This window comes from Schistocerca nitens, chromosome 2 (genome assembly GCF_023898315.1).
Source record: "Schistocerca nitens isolate TAMUIC-IGC-003100 chromosome 2, iqSchNite1.1, whole genome shotgun sequence".
NCBI lineage: Eukaryota > Metazoa > Arthropoda > Insecta > Orthoptera > Acrididae > Schistocerca > Schistocerca nitens.
Window position 1 is genome coordinate 491,215,782 of NC_064615.1, and position 23,762 is coordinate 491,239,543.

Genomic DNA, 23,762 nt, shown 5'->3' on the forward strand with positions numbered 1-23,762 from the left:
CTGTTGCCATAGTAAGAGCCATGCTCCATGTTGATGAGTATGCCCACATATGCCCATAAATGGCCTCTCAATCCCACTGCTGACACTAAATGCATTAAATCAAGCTTGTTTTATATGTCAATAATGCCAGCCTTACTTAGACCATGTGGGCTGAGGTACTGGGTTTTTAGATCGGTAGCTCTAGTCAGCTGCAAGACAGATGCTGTTCATTGTACAGTGGTATTAGCAGTCAGTGGCCCTGTAGGTAAGAGATGTTTGGTTCAACAATTGGAAGCCATCTTATTTAGACCAGTATATTGTTGGAAAGGCATTTGTTAATTAGATTGAAACACCACTCTAGAGTCAGACTGCTACTTCACCATGAATGTATAAAGTTCTAAAGGCAGAGTTTAGAAGTCAGTTGCAGCTTTGGGCAGTGCTTCACTTTGGTCCAAACAAACATTAACAAGGTTTCCATTTCTTACTTCACATTCCTGTCTGACTGGCTTATGCCTATTTATTGTGGAAGATGTGAGCTACAATGGCTTGCTCCATTTATGGTGGACAGCCTCCTCACTCTACATCTACGTTCATATTTCACAAGCTGTCATATGATGTGTGGTGAGAGGGTATAAATGGGGGGGGGGGGGTTAATACCAGAGCTCAGTGTGTTTTTGCCAGTATCACCTGAAGATGGCCAGAAGATTCTGCCGAAATATTGTGGCGGTAAGTTATAAACATCTGGCAGTTTTCCCGAAATACTTTGGAACAATATGTACACCGGGAAAATTTTAAATCTAATTTAAGAAGGTTTGCCACTTCATGTAAATGGGGTGAAATTACATTAGGTGTTCCACAGGGTTCTATCATAGGTTCCCTTGTGTTCTTGATGTATGTGAATGACCGCCTTTCTTATGTGAAACAAGAAACTAAACTGACATTGTTTGCTGATGATGTAAGCATCATTATTAATCCCGCAAAAGAAACTCCAACAGAAAATGATACAAATAATGTGTTTGGAAAAGTTATTGACTGGTTTTCTGCGAGTGGGCTTGCTCTGAACTTTGATAAAACACAGTACATCCAATTTTCTACTGCAAGGAGTTCAGTACCTTCAGTAAATATAATGCATCAACAGAAATTAGTAGCCAGGGTAGAGCATATTAAGTTTTTGACTGTACATATGGATGAGAATCTTAACTGGAAAATTCATATTTTGGATCTCCTAAAGTGGCTAAGGTTGCCAACTTTTGCAACCAGAATAGCAGCTAATCTTGAGGATATCGAAATTAGTAAGCAAACATACTTTTTATAATTTCACTCTCTGATGTCGTACAGTATAATATTTTGGGCTAACTCAACACTTATGGTAGAAATATTCACTGCTCAAAAGAAAGTGTTTAGAATAATGTGTGGGGCTCATAGTCGCACATCTTTTTAAAAGGTTAGGAATTCTTACAACAACTCGCAGTACATTTACTCGGCAATGAAATTTGTTCTCAGCAACATGGACCAGTTTAAAAACAACAGTGACATTCATGATTATAATACCAGAAGAAAGAAAGACTTACACTGGCCTCTACTTAACCTATCTTTGACACAGAAAGGGGTAAAATAAGCAGCTGTAAAGCTTTTCGATAAATTACCAGATGAAATAAAATGTCTGACAGACTGCAGTAATAGTTTCAAAAATAAATTGAAATCATATCTCCTTGACAAATCTTTCTATACCATAGATGAATTCTTGAGTAGGAAAAAATAAAGCTATAGGCATAATATATGCATTTTGTGCTGTTTGTGGAATGGGGTAGCTATTAAAAATTTTAAGCTTAAAAAAAAAAAAATTCTTAATTCATGTGTGCTTTTCTTATGCTCTTGGCACATTCCGCATCATAACCGTCACCGTGAGATTGATCAATGGAACAAGTAAGTAAGTAACTAACTAACATGGAATATGTACTTGAGAGTAACATCATGTTCATTGAATCATCTCTGAAGATGTGATCTGGAATTTGCTCTCCACTTTTAAGAACAAATGAAGTTTGGTGCCTGCACCACAGTACATTGAAGGATGCAATTGATATATTGAGACACTGGGTAATTTAATAAAAAAGGGGCAAAGTATTTAGATTAAATTAACTTTGGGATCAGTTCTCAGAGTGCTTGGATCTCATGAGAAATGATATGAATCTCTAATTGGAAATGCTTTGGTAGTGGACTTTAAGTGCAGTATCATTGTTAGAAAAGGATAGGTAGCAGCCTGGCCTGTGAACAATTTGTTTGTAGTTCAGGCAGTCAGCATCCAATATGTGTGTGCTGGTTATGCATGAAGAGAAGCCTGCAAAAGCTGTCTAAATAAAATGGGAAAAATAATATCAATAACTTGACAGCAAAGTTGAAATTATTGAGATTACACCAATTACATGGTGGGAGTGGAGCATCTGCATTATATTTTCTGTCTATGGCCTCCAACTCTCATGAATATGAGCTTTATTTTGTTTTTACTATAATTTATTGTCTCACATTTTACTATATCACACCCTCTATTGAATTTTCACATTAACAAAGCCGAAATTACATTGTTCGTCCAAAATACAAAAATGCACCCGATTACATCAGAAGCATGCCCACTTTGCGGTAATAACAATATTCCAAAGGGTTTACAGTTTTTCTTGACAAATGAATTTCCATTAGTTTAGATTATTATTTTATAGATGAATCCAGAAATAAACATAATAAACAATACTAGATTATGTAATTAATAATAGAAATTTTAAGCATACTAAATATTTTGTAATGTCAAATGTTTCAAAAAAAAATTTTTTAACTGTGCATTTAGAGCTAGTACATATCGATTGTGACAGTGAAAATAAAGTAATTCCTTTTCATACATTTTAGCTTGAAATATAATATAGTGTGAATAAAATTATATGAAACTTTTCAGAAAAGCAGCGTATATAATATTGACCTGTCCAAAATTCGAAAAATATTTCTGATATCGACTACAACGGTTGAGGAAAAGTAATGCTAGAGAAGGATGCCCCTTTACACTGTCTTCAAAAGTGCCATCACAAAGACAAAAATTTCTCTTCTTTGTATGTTCAGTACCAAGCATACATCTTACAATATGAGTTTGAGATTAAATCTTCTGCATATTCCTGCTCATGACTGAATGTTTGCTGCTAGCTGCACTCACATTTTGAACAACCATTTTTTGCATTGGTAACAAAAATTTTCCTGTCTTTCTTTATGCTTCACTATAACTTACATAATTACTCTCGCATTTTCCTATTTCCTCCTCTACACTATCTAAGAAGACAGTTCTCTTTGTTGCCAATCATATTGACTAGATTGTCTATGTAACTGTTGGAGATAATTTACTGCAGCTCTCTCATTGATGTCTGATTTTTAGTATAACTTGCCTTCAAGAACAGATAGAGTTGGCTGAAGAATTTTTCTCCTGTTACAAAAGTTACAACAGTGAAATTTGTGTTCCATAAAATTTGTCTCTAACTGGAAAGCCACTAATGTGGTAACACTGCTACTGACTGGATGCACTAGAAGTGTAACAGCATATAAAAACTGCTGTTTTATTTTAATTTAGTTTCTTAACAATGAGGTTTTGAAATGCTAACTATTTAGAAAAAAAAAATTGAAAATTTTTGATCACAATCCATATTATCAGCATGCTTCATTTAATACCTTTTCCTTATTATTCTTTTTTAAACTAATACCAGTGTTTGAACAGTGGTGAGACTGTTTTCGGTCAAATGTTGGACTGTAATGAAAACAAAACTCCCTATAAATTGCATTGCATTAATAATAAATTACATTAGTTTTGTCTGCATATTCAGCCAAATGATGAATGGGAAATGAGCAAATGGGTTGACTAGTGTAGGGTATAATTTTGCAAAAAAGGTTTTAATGAGTTGAATGTAATCAAGGCAATTAAAAATTTTTAAATTACTGATTTTAGTCCAAATTTTCATAGTCAAGTGAAGAGTGGGAAATTGACGAATGGAGTATCAAATGGGCCAGTGTAAGGTGTAGTTTTGGGGGAAAATTCTTGAAAGGAATCAGGGTGATTAAGAAAAACTTAATTAGTTGTAAAGGAAAATTGAAGTATTTCACTAATAGCTGCTCATGGGGATGCTGTTTCAGACTCTGCTGAAACTGAAACAGATACTCAAATGTCTGGAATGCCTGGTTCTGACAAAGGCAGAAATGTGATTGACATCATGTTCTGCTGGTGAATAAAGAATTCCAGCCAACACTCATAAACAAAGTATTTGAAGAAAGAGGGAGAAAACAGTTTGTCATGCAATTTAAAACTGAAAAGAACTTGCTGTCCATCATGCCAAAAATATTCGGAAGAATATGATGTCTGGTATCTTTATCCAGGTGGTAGAAATGGATTTGCAGAAAAACGCAAAACTTCCGTAATGACATACCTGTATGAGTATTTCTAGCAGCTTGCAGTGGCTAGTTATAAAAGATTCTGGTTCAGTGAATAACTTGTATGTCCTCATAGAAGAGCAGAGGAAGAGTGCGTGAATACTAATATCATTTTATGGACCATCAAATGTGGTGAAGGTCACAGATCTGAGCCTTCATTTCAAGAATATGCATTCGTATCTATGTTATTGGAGAAATGTATCAAGCAATTTTGTCATAATTGTCAGATGGTTAAAACTTCGTCCCTGGTTCCTCACTATCAGGCCTAATTACTTTTTGTGGCCTGAAGTGATTAGTATTCTGTTGGTGCTGTACTGCAGTGTCAATGACAAAATGCATTAGAATCTGACATTGGATGAAAGGTGGCCATTAGTAGACCCCATGAAACAGAATCTAGTGATGATGAGGTTGATATTTCAGGTCACACTGAAGGGGCCAAAATCACGATTTTTAGATTGCAAAATGAAGATTTGGAAAAGAAAGCTTTCATCAGTGCTTAAAACACTACATACAAACAGTTACTTTTGTACTGTTTTTTTTTGAAACGGAGAAAATCTTGCATATAGCAACAGTGCTGCATTTTTAGGAGTGCTCAGGAAGCACTTGATTCAAAAAGAGATTCTTTGCAGTCATCATTGCTTGATGCAGGTAAAAAAGATCTTGAGAATAGGTGTTGTGAGCTGTTGAATGCTCATGAAGCTCTTAGTATATTGTGAGCCATAGATTGTCACGTCAACAAAGTTATGACTGTGGCAGAGCCTGAATTTAGTATGGGCTTTGTGTACAGCGTTCTAGCAGAATTCATAGTGTACGATGAACAAACATTCAGGCGCCATGCACTCGCAAGCAAGAAAAGAAAAATCCACAAACTTGTTGAATGTCAAATTGATTTGCACAGGAATAGTGCAGATGTTCTACCCCTACATTTATTCATTTATGGAGGTGGTGGAACTGGCAGAAGCTTCATGCCTAAAGTACTGCACAAATTGATACAAATTGCAAATGCTGTCAAGGCTGAAAGCATTCTTCGCGGTGCTCCAACTGGTGTAGATACTGAGAACATAAATGGAATGACTTGCCATTGTGTTTTTACCCTTCAAAATGACCAGCAACACTAAATCACTTATGTGCCATTTGCTAAATTGGATTATAATGGATGTTCATCCATTATAATCCAATTCAGCAAATGGCACATAAGTGATTTATTCACATGAAATGTTACCTGTGATTGATCAGCCAGAGTCTTATGAGCATATTTTTAATCTGTGGCACCTTTTCAATTTTGTGGAACTCAGAGTTTGGGACTGCAAGATAATGTCTTCACTGATTTGCTTAACTAACTTCGCAAAGGCAACTTCGCTTCTGATGATAATGACGTTCTCTATAGCAGAATTAAATCAGAAGTTTATTTGAAATCAGAGAGAGTGAAGCAGTTGCTTTATAACTATCCAACAAATGCACAGTGCATTGCTGGAACAAGCAACAACTTGCAGAACAGGCTGCAGAAGTTCATAAAGTTTGTGCCATAAGCATGTACTCTGAAATGTCAGAATACACAGAAAGCCAGTACCGAAAAATCGCCATGAACAAAATACCAATGGCTATGGAAGACTGAAATGAAAATCAGCGTCACAGTCAGTGCTTGGGGTATGTTGAGGGTAATTATTTCAGTAGCGCTGATCTCGTCAATGGTGCGTTGAGATTCAGTGGATGCAGCAAGATCAGCTTCACGAAGCTCAACAACCACTTGAAGTTCTCGTTAACTTCAATTATCTTCTTAACATTTTAACTAATGATAAACATCTTTATGCTATTCAGCCATTAGCTGTCAATTACGTGAACAGATTCAGCACAAAAATTCAATGACATCATCTGCCTTTGACATTGAGCTGAGCGATAACTGCACACAAGTGACAAGGGCTTACTTTGCCTCCAGTGTCTCTCTCTCTCTCTCTCTCTCTCTCTCTCTCTCATTCACTCTGTCTCACTCTTTATCTGCTGCTTCTTGGTGCAGAAATACAATTTTACCAAAAGTGTAAGGCAGAAAGACGGCATAAAATGAAGGAATTTGAGTGTAGGAACTAGGGATCACAATTGAATATTTACTGCTATAATTATATTGCGCTATGCCAGTGTGAAAACAGTGGTCAGTTTGAACATTTGCTATGACATACTTTGGCTAATTAATTGATGGCAAGGCTGTGTACAAGAGCGTGCTCATTTTTCTTTTTAGGACATAATGAAATCTGAAATATGGTCATCTGATTGTTTTCATGATGAATGGTTAATCCAAACATTTTATTAACATATAAATTTTCTCTTAATTACACTTCATTTTGAATAAAGACATCAATACATAATATTTCAGTTATGTTTCTGTAACAACAAAAATTCAAATTCTTTTGTCTGATGGTCAAAATACTTTTCTGCACCCTGTACTCACTGACAAAGGTTGACTGTTCTATGACTGCACCTCCCCAGAAATTGTCAAAGGCATGTCCGAGAGGCCTTCCCCTGTTTGATGCAGAGCAACGCTTTAGAATGGAAGGAGTTCCTACCAATATGATCAGACAATTCTTTGATGAAGGTTGACCGTCTGAAGAGCTTGAAGAGCTTATGAGAGTTCCACTTCTCATCACTTTTGTAATTGTGGATTTCTTTCTTTTTTGTTGAAAAACGCAATAAATATCAAATCAAAGCAAAATTGAAACTACTACTGCTTTCTTTTGATCTATACATCCTTAAGAATTATAGCATTAGGATCAGTATTTGAATATGTTGTATTTCACACTTTCTGAAGAAAACTGGAAAATAAAAGAAAATGGAAAAAAAGGACATGTTTTCTGAAACCATATGCCAAAAAGTAAGAAGTAACTTGGAATAGAGAAGCATATAATGTGCCTTTGAATGATACTTGAAATCATGTACAGCAAATGAGGTACCAATTAAGAATTTAAAGTTAAGTGTTTAACTTATAACCTTAAAATTTTTAAGAGTACTAGTTCAGCAGAGGATCAAGTAGGTAAAAAGATGAGGGCTAATAGAAATCCTTGGGTAACAGAAGAAAAATTGAATTTAATTGATGAAAGGAGAAAATATAAAAATGCAGTAAATGAAGCAGGCAAAAAGGAATACAAACGTCTCAAAAATGAGATCGACAGGAAGTGCAAAATGGCTAAGCAGGGATGGCTAGAGGACAAATGTATGGATGTAGAGGCTTGTTTCACTAGGGGTAAGATAGATACTGCCTACAGGAAAATTAAAGAGACCTTTGGAGAAAAGAGAACCACTTGTATGAATATCAAGAGCTCAGATGGCAACCCAGTTCTAAGCAAAGAAGGGAAGGCAGAAAGGTGGAAGGAGTATATAGAGGGTTTATACAAGGGTGATGTACTTGAGGACAATATTATGGAAATTGAAGAGGATGTAGATGAAGATGAAATGGGAGATAAGATACTGCGTGAAGAGTTTGACAGAGCACTGAAAGACCTGAGTCGAAACAAGGCCCCGGGAGTAGACAACATTCCATTAGAGCTACTGATGGCCTTGGGAGAGCCAGTCATGACAAAACTCTACCATCTGGTGAGCAAGATGTATGAGACAGGCGAAATACCCACAGACTTCAAGAAGAATATAATAATTCCAATCCCAAAGAAAGCAGGTGTTGACAGATGTGAAAATTACCGAACTATCAGTTTAATAAGTCACAGCTGCAAAATACTAACGTGAATTCTTTACAGACGAATGGAAAAACTGGTAGAAGCTGACCTCGGGGAAGATCAGTTTGGATTCCGTAGAAATGTTGGAACACGTGAGCCAATACTAACCTTACGACTTATCTTAGAAGATTGATTAAGAAAAGGCAAACCTACGTTTCTAGCATTTGTAGACTTAGAGAAAGCTTTTGACAACGTTAACTGGAATACTCTCTTTCAAATTCTGAAGGTGGCAGGGGTAAAATACAAGGAGCGAAAGGCTATTTCCAATTTGTACAGAAACCAGATGGCAGTTATAAGAGTCGAGGGGCATGAAAGGGAAGTAGTGGTTGGGAAAGGAGTGAGACAGGGTTGTAGCCTCTCCCCGATGTTATTCAATCTGTATATTGAGCAAGCAGTAAAGGAAACAAAAGAAAAATTCGGAGTAGGTATTAAAATTCATGGAGAAGAAGTAAAAACTTTGAGGTTCGCCGATGACATTGTAATTCTGTCAGAGACAGCAAAGGACTTGGAAGAGCAGTTGAACGGAATGGATGGTGTCTTGAAGGGAGGATATAAGATGAACATCAACAAAAGCAAAACGAGGATAATGGAATGTAGTCAAATTAAATCGGGTGATGCTGAGGGGATTAGATTAGGAAATGAGACACTTAAAGTAGTAAAGGAGTTTTGCTATTTAGGGAGTAAAATAACTGATGATGGTCGAAGTAGAGAGGATATAAGATGTAGACTGGCGATGGCAAGGAAATCGTTTCTGAGGAAGAGAAATTTGTTAACATCGAGTATAGATTTAAGTGTCAGGAAGTCGTTTCTGAAAGTATTTGTATGGAGTGTAGCCACGTATGGAAGTGAAACATGGACGATAAATAGTTTGGACAAGAAGAGAATAGAAGCTTTCGAAATGTGGTGCTACAGAAGAATGCTGAAGATAAGGTGGGTAGATCACGTAACTAATGAGGAGGTATTGAATAGGATTGGGAAGAAGAGAAGTTTGTGGCACAACTTGACTAGAAGAAGGGATCGGTTGGTAGGACATGTTTTGAGGCATCAAGGGATCGCCAATTTAGCATTGGAGGGCAGCGTGGAGGGTAAAAATCGTAGAGGGAGACCAAGAGATGAATACACTAAGCAGATTCAGAAGGATGTAGGTTGCAGTAGGTACTGGGAGATGAAGAAGCTTGCACAGGATAGAGTAGCATGGAGAGCTGCATCAAGCCAGTCTCAGGACTGAAGACCACAACAACAACAACAACAACAACAGTTCATATTTATCTGATAGTTTATGTAGACTGTGCAGTTTGCTGTTATGTTGCCCTGTACCACATATATCTGAACGTATACAAAAGTTCCAACAGTTTCCAGTCTCAAAAATGTTTGAATAGAGAATCCTTCAAATATCAGGAAAGAGAATATGTGTTGTGCAAGAAGTAATGTCTCCAGTACGAGTGCTGTCCTCGTCATTGTTCTTGCTTTTCCTGATAAAAAGGAGATGATTTAGAGCATCATTCAAAGCCACATCAAATGTTTCTCTAAACTGTTTTATTTCTTAATTTTAGACACATAATTTCACAAAACATTTGAATTTTTTTGTCAAACATGACTTAAACCCTCTCCCTATCATGTGGTTTTGTCTCGCCATTCATGTAATCTTTCATGCTCATAACCTGAACATCTATTGTATAGCTTTCTGCTCTTGCTGTCTCTCCCCCAAACACCCTTGTCCCATTCTCTCCTTTTATTCTGAGAGTCTGAACTACAATTGTGCAGAATGTGGACTAGATTCGTATTTCACCTCCTTCTCTATGATGTGACAACAACATGACTACATATATCTTTGAGGTTTATGTTTACAGTTGTGTTATTTAATAGCTTCTTTTTTGTGGGCATTGTTCCTATTTTTTCCCCATAAGAGACAAAGAACGAGACAAAGAAAATAGCAGTTTGATCAAAACATGAGATGAACTGTGTGAAAATAAGTAATGCCCTGTCCCTGTGTTTAATGCCTAGTATAGCTTAACAGCAACAATTGAAGTATTTGAGTTTTTCATGCATATAGAACTGAAATTAATAAAGTAACACCAACATAGTAATAAAACATGCTACTTTTTTTCCTTTTCTTAGTTTCTGGACAGAACTCTGCAGGAATTTGTGTACGCCTGGTATAAAGAATTGTCAACAGATGAGAGCTTCATTCAAGAGCTTAAACATGCAATACGCTATTCTTCATCAGTATTACTTCGTAGAATACTTCAGGTAAGTATGACTTGAACACAAGTCGAGATTCTGATTGTGGATGTTCAAACTCATTAAAACTATATAACTGTATTTAGTATCTCCCAAAATTATTAACACCCTACTTCTCTACTCCTATATTCCAAAATAAAGAGGTGTATGTATCCAACCAAATGTGCACCTTTACATTTTAAACTGAATTTACACTTTTAAGAATTTTATTTGTGGTGTTACGTGCCACTCACAGAAGTGATATTTATCCCTCTCCATTATTACTGACAAATGACTACTCATGAAGGAAAATCATAAAATAAATTATCATAGAGGAGAGCGCAAATACTGTGCAGATCTGTTATTTCATTTGCATGTTGAGAAGCATGCCGATGGACATGTCTTCAAGATGGGACAGCTATCGCAGTAACTCCATAACAGAAAGTATGTGCATTGATGTAAATATAGAAGCTCCTAACATTGGCAGCCTACTTCAGAAAAGAGTGAAGTCCTTCAAGAATGTAAATTTTTGATAATAGTTATGATTTTGATCAGAAAATGAAGTGTGTCATTCATATTCTTTCTTTCATTGGATGGATTTCTGTATAGAGAATTTGTGTTGGACAGTGGTGTACCAGATGAAAATATGCTCATCAGTACAAAGGTGGGTTCTTTATCTTGCTCTGAGAGGAGACCAAATGGATACTATAACACAGAAAACTAGTTAACTTTATTACAACATAGATAAAAAGAGTAACTTAACTTTGTACATTCACTGCCACAGGAATGTCATGAGTATTCACAACTGTATCTGAACATTAACATATCGCTTGATACAGACAAAATACAAATCTCTCACTCGGAGTACATTTCACAATAACTTGCACTTAGTGTTCTGTATAATACAGTGACTACACACGTGGCTTACTAGAAGACAGTGCTGTCCTCTTAGTTGATGATCATGGACTGGGCTGAGCGGTGCTGTGTTCAGCCTAAGTAGAAGAGCTGTTGCGACGGCGTAGTGAACTTTTTCTGGGTGTGGCTACACCAGTGTCGCTCATTTTTCTTGTGGTTGTGTTGTGAGGTACCAACCTTGCTTTGGCACCTTGCTCTTCGGACAACACCACAGACATTATGATTTGACAGAAGTTTGATCTTATCCATTTGATGTATATATTTATGGACAATTACAGATTATAAATACAAATTATCTTTGTATACCTGTCAAGAGAAGTTAGAGTAGCAGTATTGAATTTCCTTACAGCAATAATTGTGCAGTCTATGAAGTTTACACAAAGCCACAGTCCAGTGACAAAAAGGTTACACAAAACCATGGTTGAGCAACTAACTGGTAACAAAGAAACAACATTAAATCATCATTAATTAAATCATGTACAATGAAATGGATGGAACATAACATGTTTTATTTATGGTCAGTACTATCATTTTATTCTTGACCATGACCTCTTGAAAGGCTGTTATTGCTTCTAAGAAACTCAGTACCACAGTATTAACTTCTTTCAAGGAATATTAGAATTCCATTTCCATTAATAAACAGTATATTTACTAGAAATTTTTACTTCATTAAAGTTAATACATCAATAGCCCTGTTAGTCATGACATCCTAACTCTCAGCATAGCATTAATATTAAAAGAATATTTCATTTGTCTCTTTACCCTATATAATAACCAAACATCAAAATTATTTATATATCTCCTTAGGACTTCTGTACCTCTTCAAAATAGGTCATTGATCCCTGGACCTCACATAAACAGTATTCACATTCAAACATGTATGTTATCACTGTTCCATCTTGAAGACATCCATCATCTATCAGAATTAATTGCCACACCACTCCTTTGGAGTGCTATATATCACCAAAAAATGTTCTTTATTAACACATACATTAATATGTAAATTTCTGTGCACTTAAGGAGATAGAGGGTGTAAACTCTTGTGTACTATAAAATACTTCAGCTCGGTTCTGAATGTGTAATATCCATTAGCAGTAAGTGACTTAACATGGAATAATGGGTCACCATTTCTTAACTTATTATATTCTTAATATTTTTCCGTTGTAATGCATATTTTTACCTGAGTTGTGCAACTGAAGGTTGGGCCTTTGTAGCTGTAACAGTTTTTTTAAATATGTGTTTTTGGCAGGTGGATGTTGCTCGTGTTATACTATACAAGTTACTGCCAGTAGGATTGCGTCACCTAGATGATTTCCTAGGTAGTATTCGGCTAGCTGGTGGAACACAGGCCACAAGTGGAAAATTGGAAGATCTAGACAGAGCTGTGTTAGAACGTGCTGCTCTACGTTATTTGGGCCCACGTCTTCACCCAGCAGTGCACAATAGAGAAGCTGAGCTCATGTACCTGCGTCAACTCACATGTTTGCTCTTACCGCAACTTGTTCAGCAGCAGCAGCTTAACTGCAGGTGTGTCAGTTTGATTTATTATTGTGCATGCTCTCTTCCCTTTTTTCAATAATGCAATGTGGCCTCCAACCTATATTATCATCAGACAAGTGATAGAGCAGTGCAACCTGAGTACTTTTAGATATGAAGGCAAAAGTCAGAAACAATATTGAATTCATATTCAGGGGGAATGGAGCTCAGATCACCATATTGTTGTTGTAACTTAAGTATCATAATTTTAAGTTTTACAGTCATTTCTGTAAATCCATTTAGGTGAATGTCAGAATGATTCCTTCAGCAAGACCATGCCATATTCATTTCCCTGTACTTGTGAGACTGAGCTGGTGCTCTATCTTTAGTGACCTTCATGTAAAGCCTGCCTCAAGGCACAGATCAGAAACTAATTAATATTTCAAATGCATATAACGAATGTTATGAATGATGAATTGTGATTTTATTTTTCTCATACCATAGATGTGCTAATCATTTGATTAGAGCACAGAAGATATGTCAAAACATGGGGGGTTGTCATTTCATCCACAAAATATTGTGCAGTCACCTCTGAGCTTAATATGTACAATATACACTGGTTGTCTGTCATTGTTTTTAGTCATCCACTTTACTCAAGTTCTTATTATTGGCTAGAAAATCCAAATTATGTATATTTGGAATCTTCTCTTTATACCTTACTCATTTTCTTGAGTGGCAATTGCTAATGTTCGATGCAAGTTAAGGCTTTTTCTTCCACTATTTTTGAGCTTTGACTATTTATTTAAAACACTCAGTTGAGACTCCTCAGTCATCTGTCTTGTTTTCGAGCCAAGAAGTTAGAGGCACATTGAGTTTGCAAAAATTAGAGATTCCATGACAATTAAAAATTGCTCATAGAAACATAAAATGATGGATTTGTTTCTAGCTTAGATAACTGACAGGAAATATTTATGGCAGAAATATTTATGGCAGTGATGTGTATTTAAACAAGAATATAGTTATTTTAAACAAAAGTAAATGATAATTCTTAAAATGATTGTTATACTGCATTACAAAACTCTGCAACAGTGACAAAACTGACAGAGCAACTTAGAGAAACACACGTATTGATCTACAATACAGCTTTATATGATGCAGCATCATATGACACAGCAAAAAGTTAACATGGCCCCAATTTGAAGAAAAGTTTGGGTTCCTCCAGCCCTCCTGATTAAGGTTGTTGTCAGTTTCCCCAAATTGCTTGAGGTATACGATATGGTGATGAACAAGATAATAGCTGTTCCATAAAAACATGGGAGAACTGCCGGATATCAGTAACTTCCTGCCCCGATATTTCGGCGCAGAATCTTCTGGCCATCTTCAGGTGAATGCCACTGTAGTTGTACTGGCGAGTACGCCCTGAGCTCCGTTATTTAAAGCCTTCTGAGGTGACATTGCGCATGCGCTGCTCAGCATGCGCATTCATAACGGCTCCATGCGCTGCGCCTCGCACCCTCCACTGTGAAAGCCTGGCGTATCGGTGTCAGGTCGATTTCCATCTTTATGCAGATAACTACGTCGACTACGAAGTTTCTTTATAACAAGATTCCAAGCAGAGTTCAGCTGATAACCGTTATCTCGATTGATGAGAGTCTCGTTGTCAGACAATCTTGTTTCCACAGATTCATTGATAATCGAGCTCCAAAAGTTTGATGTATGGGCGAAAATTTTTGTGTCGTTGTAATCCATGGAATGGTCTGTGGAAATACACTGTTCGGCGATTGCGGACTTGGTGGGTTGGAGAAGGCGAGTATGCCGTTGGTGTTCCACAATGTGTTCCTGCACAGTTCGTGTTGTTTGCCCTATATATGATTTGCCGCATTCACACGGAATTTTGTAAACACCTGGTTTACGCAGGCCCAGGTCGTCTTTAACGGATCCCACCAGTGATGAAATTTTGGAAGGAGGGCGAAAGATGACTCTCACTTGATACTTTCTCAATATTCTGCCTATCTGTGAAGAAATATTCCCAATAAATGGTAGATAAACAGTCGACCTGAAGGCCTCTTCCTCTTCCTTGTTCCGGCGTTTGTAGGTTTTCATCACTCTGTTAACTTGCCTAGGTGAAAAGCCATTCTTCAAAAATACTTTTTGCAGGTGTTCCAGTTCCGCTTGAAGACTGTCGGCGTCAGAGATAGTATGGGCACGGTGGACCAAGGTTTTGAGAACGCCCATTGTTTGTGCTGGATGGTGGCAACTAGTAGCTTGTAGATACAGGTCTGTATGTGTGGGCTTTCTGTACACCGAGTGACCAAGTGTGCTGTCACCCTTCCGTCGCACCAAGACGTCTAAAAATGGCAGACAACCATCTCTCTCTATCTCCATGGTAAACTTTATGTTTTCATGTATGGAGTTCATGTGACGTAAAAATTCTTGGAGAATGTGAATGCGGCAAATCATATATAGGGCAAACAACACGAACTGTGCAAGAACGCATTGTGGAACACCAACGCCATACTCGCCTTCTCCAACCCACCAAGTCCGCAATCGCCGAACATTGTATTTCCACAGACCATTCCATGAATTACAACGACACAAAAATTTTGGCCCATACATCCAACTTTTGGAGCTCGATTATCAATGAATCTGTGGAAATAAGATTGTCTGACAACGAGACTCTCATCAATCGAGATTGCGGTTATCAGCTGAACTCTGCTTGGAATCCTGTTATAGAGAAACTTCGTAGTCGACGTAGTTATCTGCATAAAGATGGAAATCGACCTGACACCGATACGCCAGGCTTTCACAGTGGAGGGCGCGAGGCGCAGCGCACGGATCCATTATGAACGTGCACGCTGAGCAGCGCATGCGCAAAGTCACCTCAGAAGGCTTTAAATAGCGGAGCTCAGGGCGTACTCGCCAGTACAACTACAGTGGCATTCACCTGAAGATGGCCAGAAGATTCTGCACCGAAATATCGGGGCAGGAAGTTACTGATATCCGGCAGTTCTCCCGTGTTTTTATGGAACAATCAGCACGCCGGGAAAACTTTTTTAGATAATAGCTGATTTTCTTTTCCATAGTTATCAATTCTAGCTTTGGTCTGTCTCAGATGATGTCTGCATCAATTGGATATTAAACTTTGTTTTGTCTTCTTTTCTGGATAGAAATTTCACTTCCAGAGGATGAATATTAAATGAGCCTTGACTATGTTCGTACAGTGATTAAGACATGAACACAAAAATCACTACCACACAAAAATCACTACCTACATCATAACAGAATTGATAACTATGGAAAAGAAAATCAGCTATTATCTTGTTCATCACCATATCGTCTACCTCAAGCGATTTGGGGAAACTGACAACAACCTTAATCAGGAGGACTGGAGGAATCCAAACTTTTCTTCAAATTGGGGCCATGTTAACTTTTTGCTGTGTCATATGATGCTGTATCATATAAAGCTGTATTGTAGATCAATACGTGTGTTTACCAGATCACCAGTATTGTGAAGCCTAATGCAGGATTGGCTCAGGTGACTGTTAACATAGGGGGGTTATGTAGGGATTTTACTAAAGAGGATCAGGTAGTGATTGTGGGTGGGGCTGGTAATAGTATTGATAGGGATGGGGAGTATGACATAGATGGTGACCTGGAAAAGATAGCCACTCAGATTGGCAACACGAATGTGCATTTCGTGGAACTGTTTCAGCGTCACGATCGGCCTCATCTTAATACAGCCGTCAGGCATAATAACATGAGACTTGGGGGTGCGCTAATGACAGAAGGCATGAGTCACATTTCAGTGGTGTCGGTGGAGTCTATCAGCAGGATGGGTTTCACTAGACATGGCCTGCACCTCAACAGGTATGGGAAGGGGTGGTTGGCAAAGCTTATAGGTGACAGCATAGGTGGGGGTGGTGGGATCACTCGTGGGAAAATTCCGGTAGTTGTGGGTGTTAGAGCTGTACCTTTTTTAGATTGAAGTCAGCTGATAGGTATTCCTGCTTAAGGGAAGTCTCTCTAACAAAGAAACCACTTTCAACAAAGCTTAGGTACCCGATTAATGAAGGAATTAGTATATTTCATCAAAATATTACAGGTATTAGAGATAAAGTTAGTGAACTGCTTATAGATGTTGACTCTGAAATTATTGGTATATCTGAACACTTCTTAAATAAGGAGATAATTCAGAGGCTTCCTTTACCAGGATACAGGTTGGCTGGCAGCTTTTCGAGGAGCTCTTTGCGGTGTGGGGAAGTAGCCATGTATGTGAAAAACGGTATCCCATTTGAGTCAACTGATGTTTCAAAGTACTGCACTGAAAAGGTGTTTGAATGTTGTGCAGGTGTGGTTAAATTTAGTGGAGCTAAACTTCTTACTGTTGTTATTTATAGATCCTCAGACTCCGATTTCACTACATTTTTGCTAAAGCTAGAGGAGGTTCTTGGTTCACTTTATGTTGTTTGTTGTTGTGGTCTTCAGTCCTGAGACTGGTTTGATGCAGCTCTCCATGCTACTCTATCCTGTGCAAGCTTCTTCATCTCCCAGTACCTACTGCAACCTACATCCTTCTGAATCTGCTTGGTGTATTCATCTCTTGGTCTCCCCCTACGATTTTTACCCTCCACGCTGCCCTCCAATACTAAATTGGTGATCCCTTGATGCCTCAGAACATGTCCCACCAACCAATCCCTTCTTCTGGTCAAGTTGTGCCACAAACTCCTCTTCTCCGCAATCCTATTCAGTACCTTCTCATTAGTTACGTGATCTACCCATCTAATCTTCAGCATTCTTCTGTAGCACCACATTTCGAAAGCTTCTATTCTCTTCTTGTCCAAATTATTTATCGTCCATGTTTCCCTTCCATACATGGCTACACTCCATACAAATACTTTCAGAAATGACTTCCTGAAAATTAAATCTATACTCGATGTTAACAAATTTCTCTTCTTCAGAAACGCTTTCCTTGCCATTGCCAGTCTACATTTTATATCCTCTCTACTTCGACCATCATCAGTTATTTTGCTCCCCAAATAGCAAAACTCCTTTACTACTTTAAGTGTCTCATTTCCTAATCTAATACCCTCAACATCACCCGACTTAATTCGACTACATTCCATGATCCTCGTTTTGCTTTTGTTGATGTTCATCTTATATCCTCCCTTCAAGACACCATCCATTCTGTTCAACTGCTCTTCCAAGTCCTTTGCTGTCTCTGACAGAATTACAATGTCATCGTCAAACCTCAAAGTTTTTATTTCTTCTCCATGGATTTTAATACCTACTCCGAATTTTTCTTTTGTTTCCTTTACTGCTTGCTCAATATACAGATTGAATAACATCGGGGAGAGGCTACAACCCTGTCTTACTCCCTTCCCAACCACTGCTTCCCTTTCATGCCCCTCGACTCTTATAACTGCCATCTGGTTTCTGTACAAATTGTAAATAGCCTTTCGCTCCCTGTATTTTACCCCTGCCACCTTTAGAATTTGAAAGAGAGTATTCCAGTTAACGTTGTCAAAAGCTTTCTCTAAGTCTACAAATGCTAGAAACGTAGGTTTGCCTTTCCTTAATCTTTCTTCTAAGATAAGTCGTAAGGTCAGTATTGCCTCACGTGTTCCAGTATTTCTACGGAATCCAAACTGATCTTCCCTGAGGTCGGCTTCTACTAGTTTTTCCATTCGTCTGTAAAGAATTCGCGTTAGTATTTTGCAGCCGTGGCTTATTAAACTGATAGTTCGGTAATTTTCACATCTGTCAACACCTGCTTTCTTTGGGATTGGAATTATTATATTCTTCTTGAAGTCTGAGGGTATTTCGCCTGTTTCATACATCTTGCTCACCAGATGGTAGAGTTTTGTCATGACTGGCTCTCCCAAGGCCGCCAGTAGTTCCAATGGAATGTTGTCTACTCCGGGGGCCTTGTTTCGATTCAGGTCTTTCAGTGCTCTGTCAAACTATTCACGCAATATCGTATCTCCCATTTCATCTTCATCTACATCCTCTTCCATTTCCATAATATTGTCCTCAAGTACATTGCCCTTGCATAGACCCTCTATATACTCCTTCCACCTTTCTGCTTTCCCTTCTTTGCTTAGAACTGGGTTTCCATCTGAGCTCTTGATGTTCATACAAGTGGTTCTCTTATCTCCAAAGGTCTCTTTAATTTTCCTGTAGGCAGTATCTATCTTACCCCTAGTAAGATAAGCCTCTACATCCTTACATTTGTCCTCTAGCCATCCCTGCTTAGCCATTTTGCACTTTCTGTCGGTCTCATTTTTGAGACGTTTGTATTCCTTTTTGCCTGCTTCATTTACTGCATTTTTATATTTTCTCCTTTCATCAATCAATATTTCTTCTGTTACCCAAGGATTTCTACTGGCCCTCGTCTTTTTACCTATTTGATCCTCTGCTGCCTTTATAGGAAAAACAAAAAGTTAGTTATATGTGGTGACTTCAATATTAATTGTATAAGTGATTGTGCAAGGAAAAGGATGCTGGTAGACCTCCTTAATTCATATAATCTTATGCAAACTGTATTCTTTCCAACAAGAGTGCAAGGGAACAGTAGAACAACCATAGACAACATTTTTGTTCATTCCTCATTACTAGAAGGGCATTCTGTTAGCAAAAAGGTGAATGGCCTTTCAGATCATGATGCACAAATTTTAAGTCTAAAAGATTTTTGTGCTGCAACACATGTTAAATATAGTTACCAACTTTTTAGGAAAGCTGATCCAGTTGCTGTAGAGACTTTTGTAAACCTTATCAAGGAACAAGAGTGGCAAGATGTTTATAGTGCTGATACAGTAGACGATAAATATAATGCTTTCCTCAAGACTCTTCTTATGCTCTTTGAAAGTTGCTTTCCGTTAGAACTTTCAAAACAGGGTACTAGCACAAACAGGCAGCCTGGGTGGCTGACTAAAGGGATAAGAATATCTTGTAGCACAAAGTGGCAATTTTATCAAAATGTTAGAAACAGTCACAATCTAACTGCAGTAGCCCATTACGAACAGTATTGTAAGGTGCTTAAAAAAGTTATTAGGAAGGCAAAAAGTATGTGGTATGCAGATAGAATAGCTAAGTCTCAGGATAAAATTAAAACCATATGGTCAGTCGTAAAGGAAGTGGCTGGTCTGCAGAGACAGGTCGAGGATATAGAATAAGTGCATAGTGGGAATGTACGTGTTACTGATAAGTCACATATATGTACAGTATTTAATAATCACTTTCTGAATATAGCAGGTGAACTAAATAGAAACCTAGTCCCAACAGGGAAGTTACCTGAAATGCTCCTTCATGATACTGACAAGAGGGAGATTGAGTTAATAATTAAATCACTAAAGACCAAGAACTCTCCTGGATATGATGGGGTATCTAGCAGAATACTGAAGTATTGTTCCATGTATGTTAGCCCAGTACTTAGCCATATCCGTAACTTTTCCTTTAGGAGTGGTCGGTTTCCTGACCGATTAAAGTACTCGGTAGTGAAGCCACTTTATAAAAAGGGAGACAGGGATATGTTGAGAATTATAGGCCTATTTCTATGCCATTGGTGTTTGCTAAAGTTATCGAGAGGGTTGTATATACAAGGTTACCGGAGCATTTAAATTCACATAATTTGCTGTCAAATGTACAGTTTGGTTTTAGAAATGGCTTAACAACTGAAAATGGTATAGTCTCTTTTCTCTGTGAGGTTTTGGATGGATTAAATAAAAGGTTGCGAACATTAGGTGTTTTCTTTGATTTAACGAAGGCTTTTGACTGTGTTGACCACAAAATATTACTGCAGAAGTTGGAACATTATGGAGTAAGGGGAGTAGCTTACAATTGGTTCGCCTCTTACTTTAAGAACAGAAAGCAGAAGGTAATTCTCCGCAATATTGAGAGTGGTAGTGATGTTCAGTCCCAATGGGGCACTGTTAAATGGGGCGTTCCCCAAGGATCGGTGCTGGGGCCACTGCTGTTTCTTATTTATATAAATGATATGCCTTCTAGTATTACAGGTGATTCAAAAATATTTCTGTTTGCTGATGACACCAGCTTGGTAGTGAAGGATCTTGTGTGTAATATTGAAACACTATCAAATAATGTAGTTCATGAAATAAGTTTGTGGCTTGTGGAAAATAATTTGATGCTAAATCATAGTAAGACTCAGTTTTTACAGTTTCTAAGTTACAATTCAACAAGAACTGATATTTTAATCAGACAGAATGGGCATATTATAAGCGAGACGAAACAGTTCAAGTTCCTAGGCGTTCGGATAGATAGTAAGCTGTTGTGGAATGCCCATGGTCAGGATCTTGTTCAGAAACTAAATGCCGCTTTATTTACCATTAGAACAGTATCTGAAATAGTGACATTTCAACACGAAAAGTAGTCAACTTTGCATATTTTCATACGCTTATGTCATATGGTATTATTTTTTGGGGTAATTCTTCTGATTCAAAACGGGTATTTTTGGCTCAAAAACAGGCTGTTCGAGCTATGTGTGGTGTAAGTTCGAAAACCTCTTGTCGACCCCTATTCAATAGTCTGGGAATTTTGACATTGCCCTCACAGTATATATTTTATTTAATGTCGTTTGTTTTTAGCAATATTAGCTTATTCACAAGAGTTAGCAGATTTCACTCAGTTAATACTAGGCAGAAATCAAATCTGCATGTGGAATGCACTTCCTTGACTCTTGTGCAGAAAGGAGTGCAGTATTCTGCTGCATCCATTTTCAATAAGCTACCACAAGAACTCAAAAATCTTAGCAGTAGCCCAAACACTTTTAAGTCTAAACTGAAGAGTTTCCTCATGGCTCACTCCTTCTATTCTGTCAAGGAGCTCCTGGAAGAGCTAAAAAATTAAGCAAATTCCAGTGTTACATTCTTGATTTTCTTTATTTAAACTAACGACTTGTCACCTGAATATGTTTCTTATATTTCATTTTATCTGTTTCTACAATCTACAACTGAATATGTTTCTTCTATTTCAGTTTATCTGTTTCTACAATCGTGTTATAATTTCATGTATTGACTCGTTCCATGACCATGGAGACTTCTCCTTAATGTGGTCCCACGGAACAGTAAATAAATAAATAAAAATAAGCATTTTGTGAATTCTGTGTTAACTCGGCCTCAAGATAACTGTCTGGTTGTCAGCTGAAATATCACAGTGTGAAGTTTATGTCATCCAGCTGCAGTTCCAAAACATCAATTAATATAAACATTTACTTACTGTACTCTCAATGAGCAGTGTTGTATACTGATCTGAACTGTCAGTTGGCAGCTTGAAAAAGGAACAGAAAGAAGAAATTAGTAATTCCAAAATGACATATAGCAAGTCATCAAAAGGAGTATGGAGTAATTATTTAGATTAGGGCTGTAAACAGAATGTCCACAGCTTACCGAATCCATGAAAATCTAAAACATTTGTGACACTTATTAAACAATAGGTTTTTTTTTTCACACTGAACCTGTACGGCACTGTGTGTAATTAATAATTATATTTTTTGTTTACAGAAATTTTAATGTCTTAATACGAGAGATTCTGTCAGGATGGGTGCTTTTACCTACAATGGATGTACTGGCTGATCCAGCCATTGTTAACAGTCTGCTACTACTTTTGGTGGATAAACAGCCTCTAACACAATATCCAGCTGTAGTGCCTGATACTGTTCCATTTCTGGCACACTTTGTTTCCTCTGTGGCACCTCCAAAACATGCATCAGTAAGATCAGTTATTTATAGAACTTCTTTTGATGTGACATATTTGAAACAAATTTAGCCTAGTTCCCACTCAGCTTATTAAAATTGGTGTGGGAGAGCTAAACTTTGCTTCAGCACATTACTATTCCTTTAATTTGTCATATACAGAGTGTGTTCATAAAGTAACACAAGTGATGTTATTGGGAAGCTACTGCATGTGACATTGTGTTTGGACACTTGGGCTAGATTGGGAGACACTTGGCTTCACAACCAGCCCAAGGTCAGTTGGCTCCAAGCAGTGCTTGTGTCAGTACTGTTGATTTTGTTAACTCACCTTAAAAGGTGTCTGTTGTGCAATGGAGAAAATGATCAAACTGTGGAATATGATCAAGTCATGCACCAAACAGGGCAACCCCACTCTGAACAGCCAACAGGTAGCCTTACTGGTGAAAATGTGACTTGCGTGCATGATTTGTTGAACTCTGACCATTGAACAAGTGCTACGATGATCGCATTGACATTGATCCTTCAAGTAATGTGAGCAAAAGGCCAATTGAGTAACAATCATGAGTGAACTTCCAGAACATGTTCAAACTGAGCATGATTTTTTTCAGGCAGTGTATTATTGGGGGTGAAACACGCATTTTAGTACGACCAGGAGACAAAGCACCAGAGTGCTGAACAGCACACACTGTCATCTCACAAACAAAAGAAGGCAAGAATGAGCATCAAAAGAAGGTAAGAATGGGCATGTCATTGCTTGTTGACTTCTTTGACACTAAGGGTCTGGTCCACAAGGAGTTTGTACATCCAGGACAGATCATTATCATTGCATACTGTATGGATGTTCTTGAAAGATTTAGAAAAAGGGTCCTTTTGCATGCGAAAGGAGACGGCTACTGTGTGGGTGCTCCATCATGACAATCTTCCAAGTCATGCAATTCTGCCTCAGTCTCCTAAGAATTCAGACTTGGCTCTGGCAGACTTCTTCTGTTATTCAAGTATTAAGGCTGCCCTCAAAGGACACCACTTTGATGGCATTGAAGCAATCAAAGCGGCTTTGATAACTACTCTGAACAAGATTCTCACAGAGGCCTTCCAGGCATGTGCCTTGGGAACACTCTGTAAAAATGTGTAGATGCACAATCTACCAAGTTCTTCTAAGATTTATAAACATTTTAAACTACGTCTCGAATATTTTTTATGATGATACTTGTATTACTTTATGAACACACCCTGTAGATTCCCTTAAATTGTTTTGTATTTGTATGCATTTGAAAAAAATCAGTTTTTGTTA

At 37.7% G+C, this 23,762-nt stretch overlaps 1 protein-coding gene across 3 annotated transcripts in view; it reads left to right on the plus strand.

The window, feature by feature from the left end:
- The window catches only part of LOC126236441 (sorting nexin-14-like), a 233,372-nt gene that overhangs the window by 45,142 nt on the left and 164,468 nt on the right, over positions 1-23,762 (plus strand). For all 3 annotated transcript variants that reach the window (XM_049945754.1, XM_049945755.1, XM_049945756.1), the window contains 3 exons: positions 10,272-10,403; positions 12,538-12,815; positions 22,280-22,487. In XM_049945754.1, the coding sequence (XP_049801711.1) occupies positions 10,272-10,403; positions 12,538-12,815; positions 22,280-22,487 (618 nt within the window). The remainder of the gene's footprint in view (positions 1-10,271; positions 10,404-12,537; positions 12,816-22,279; positions 22,488-23,762) is intronic.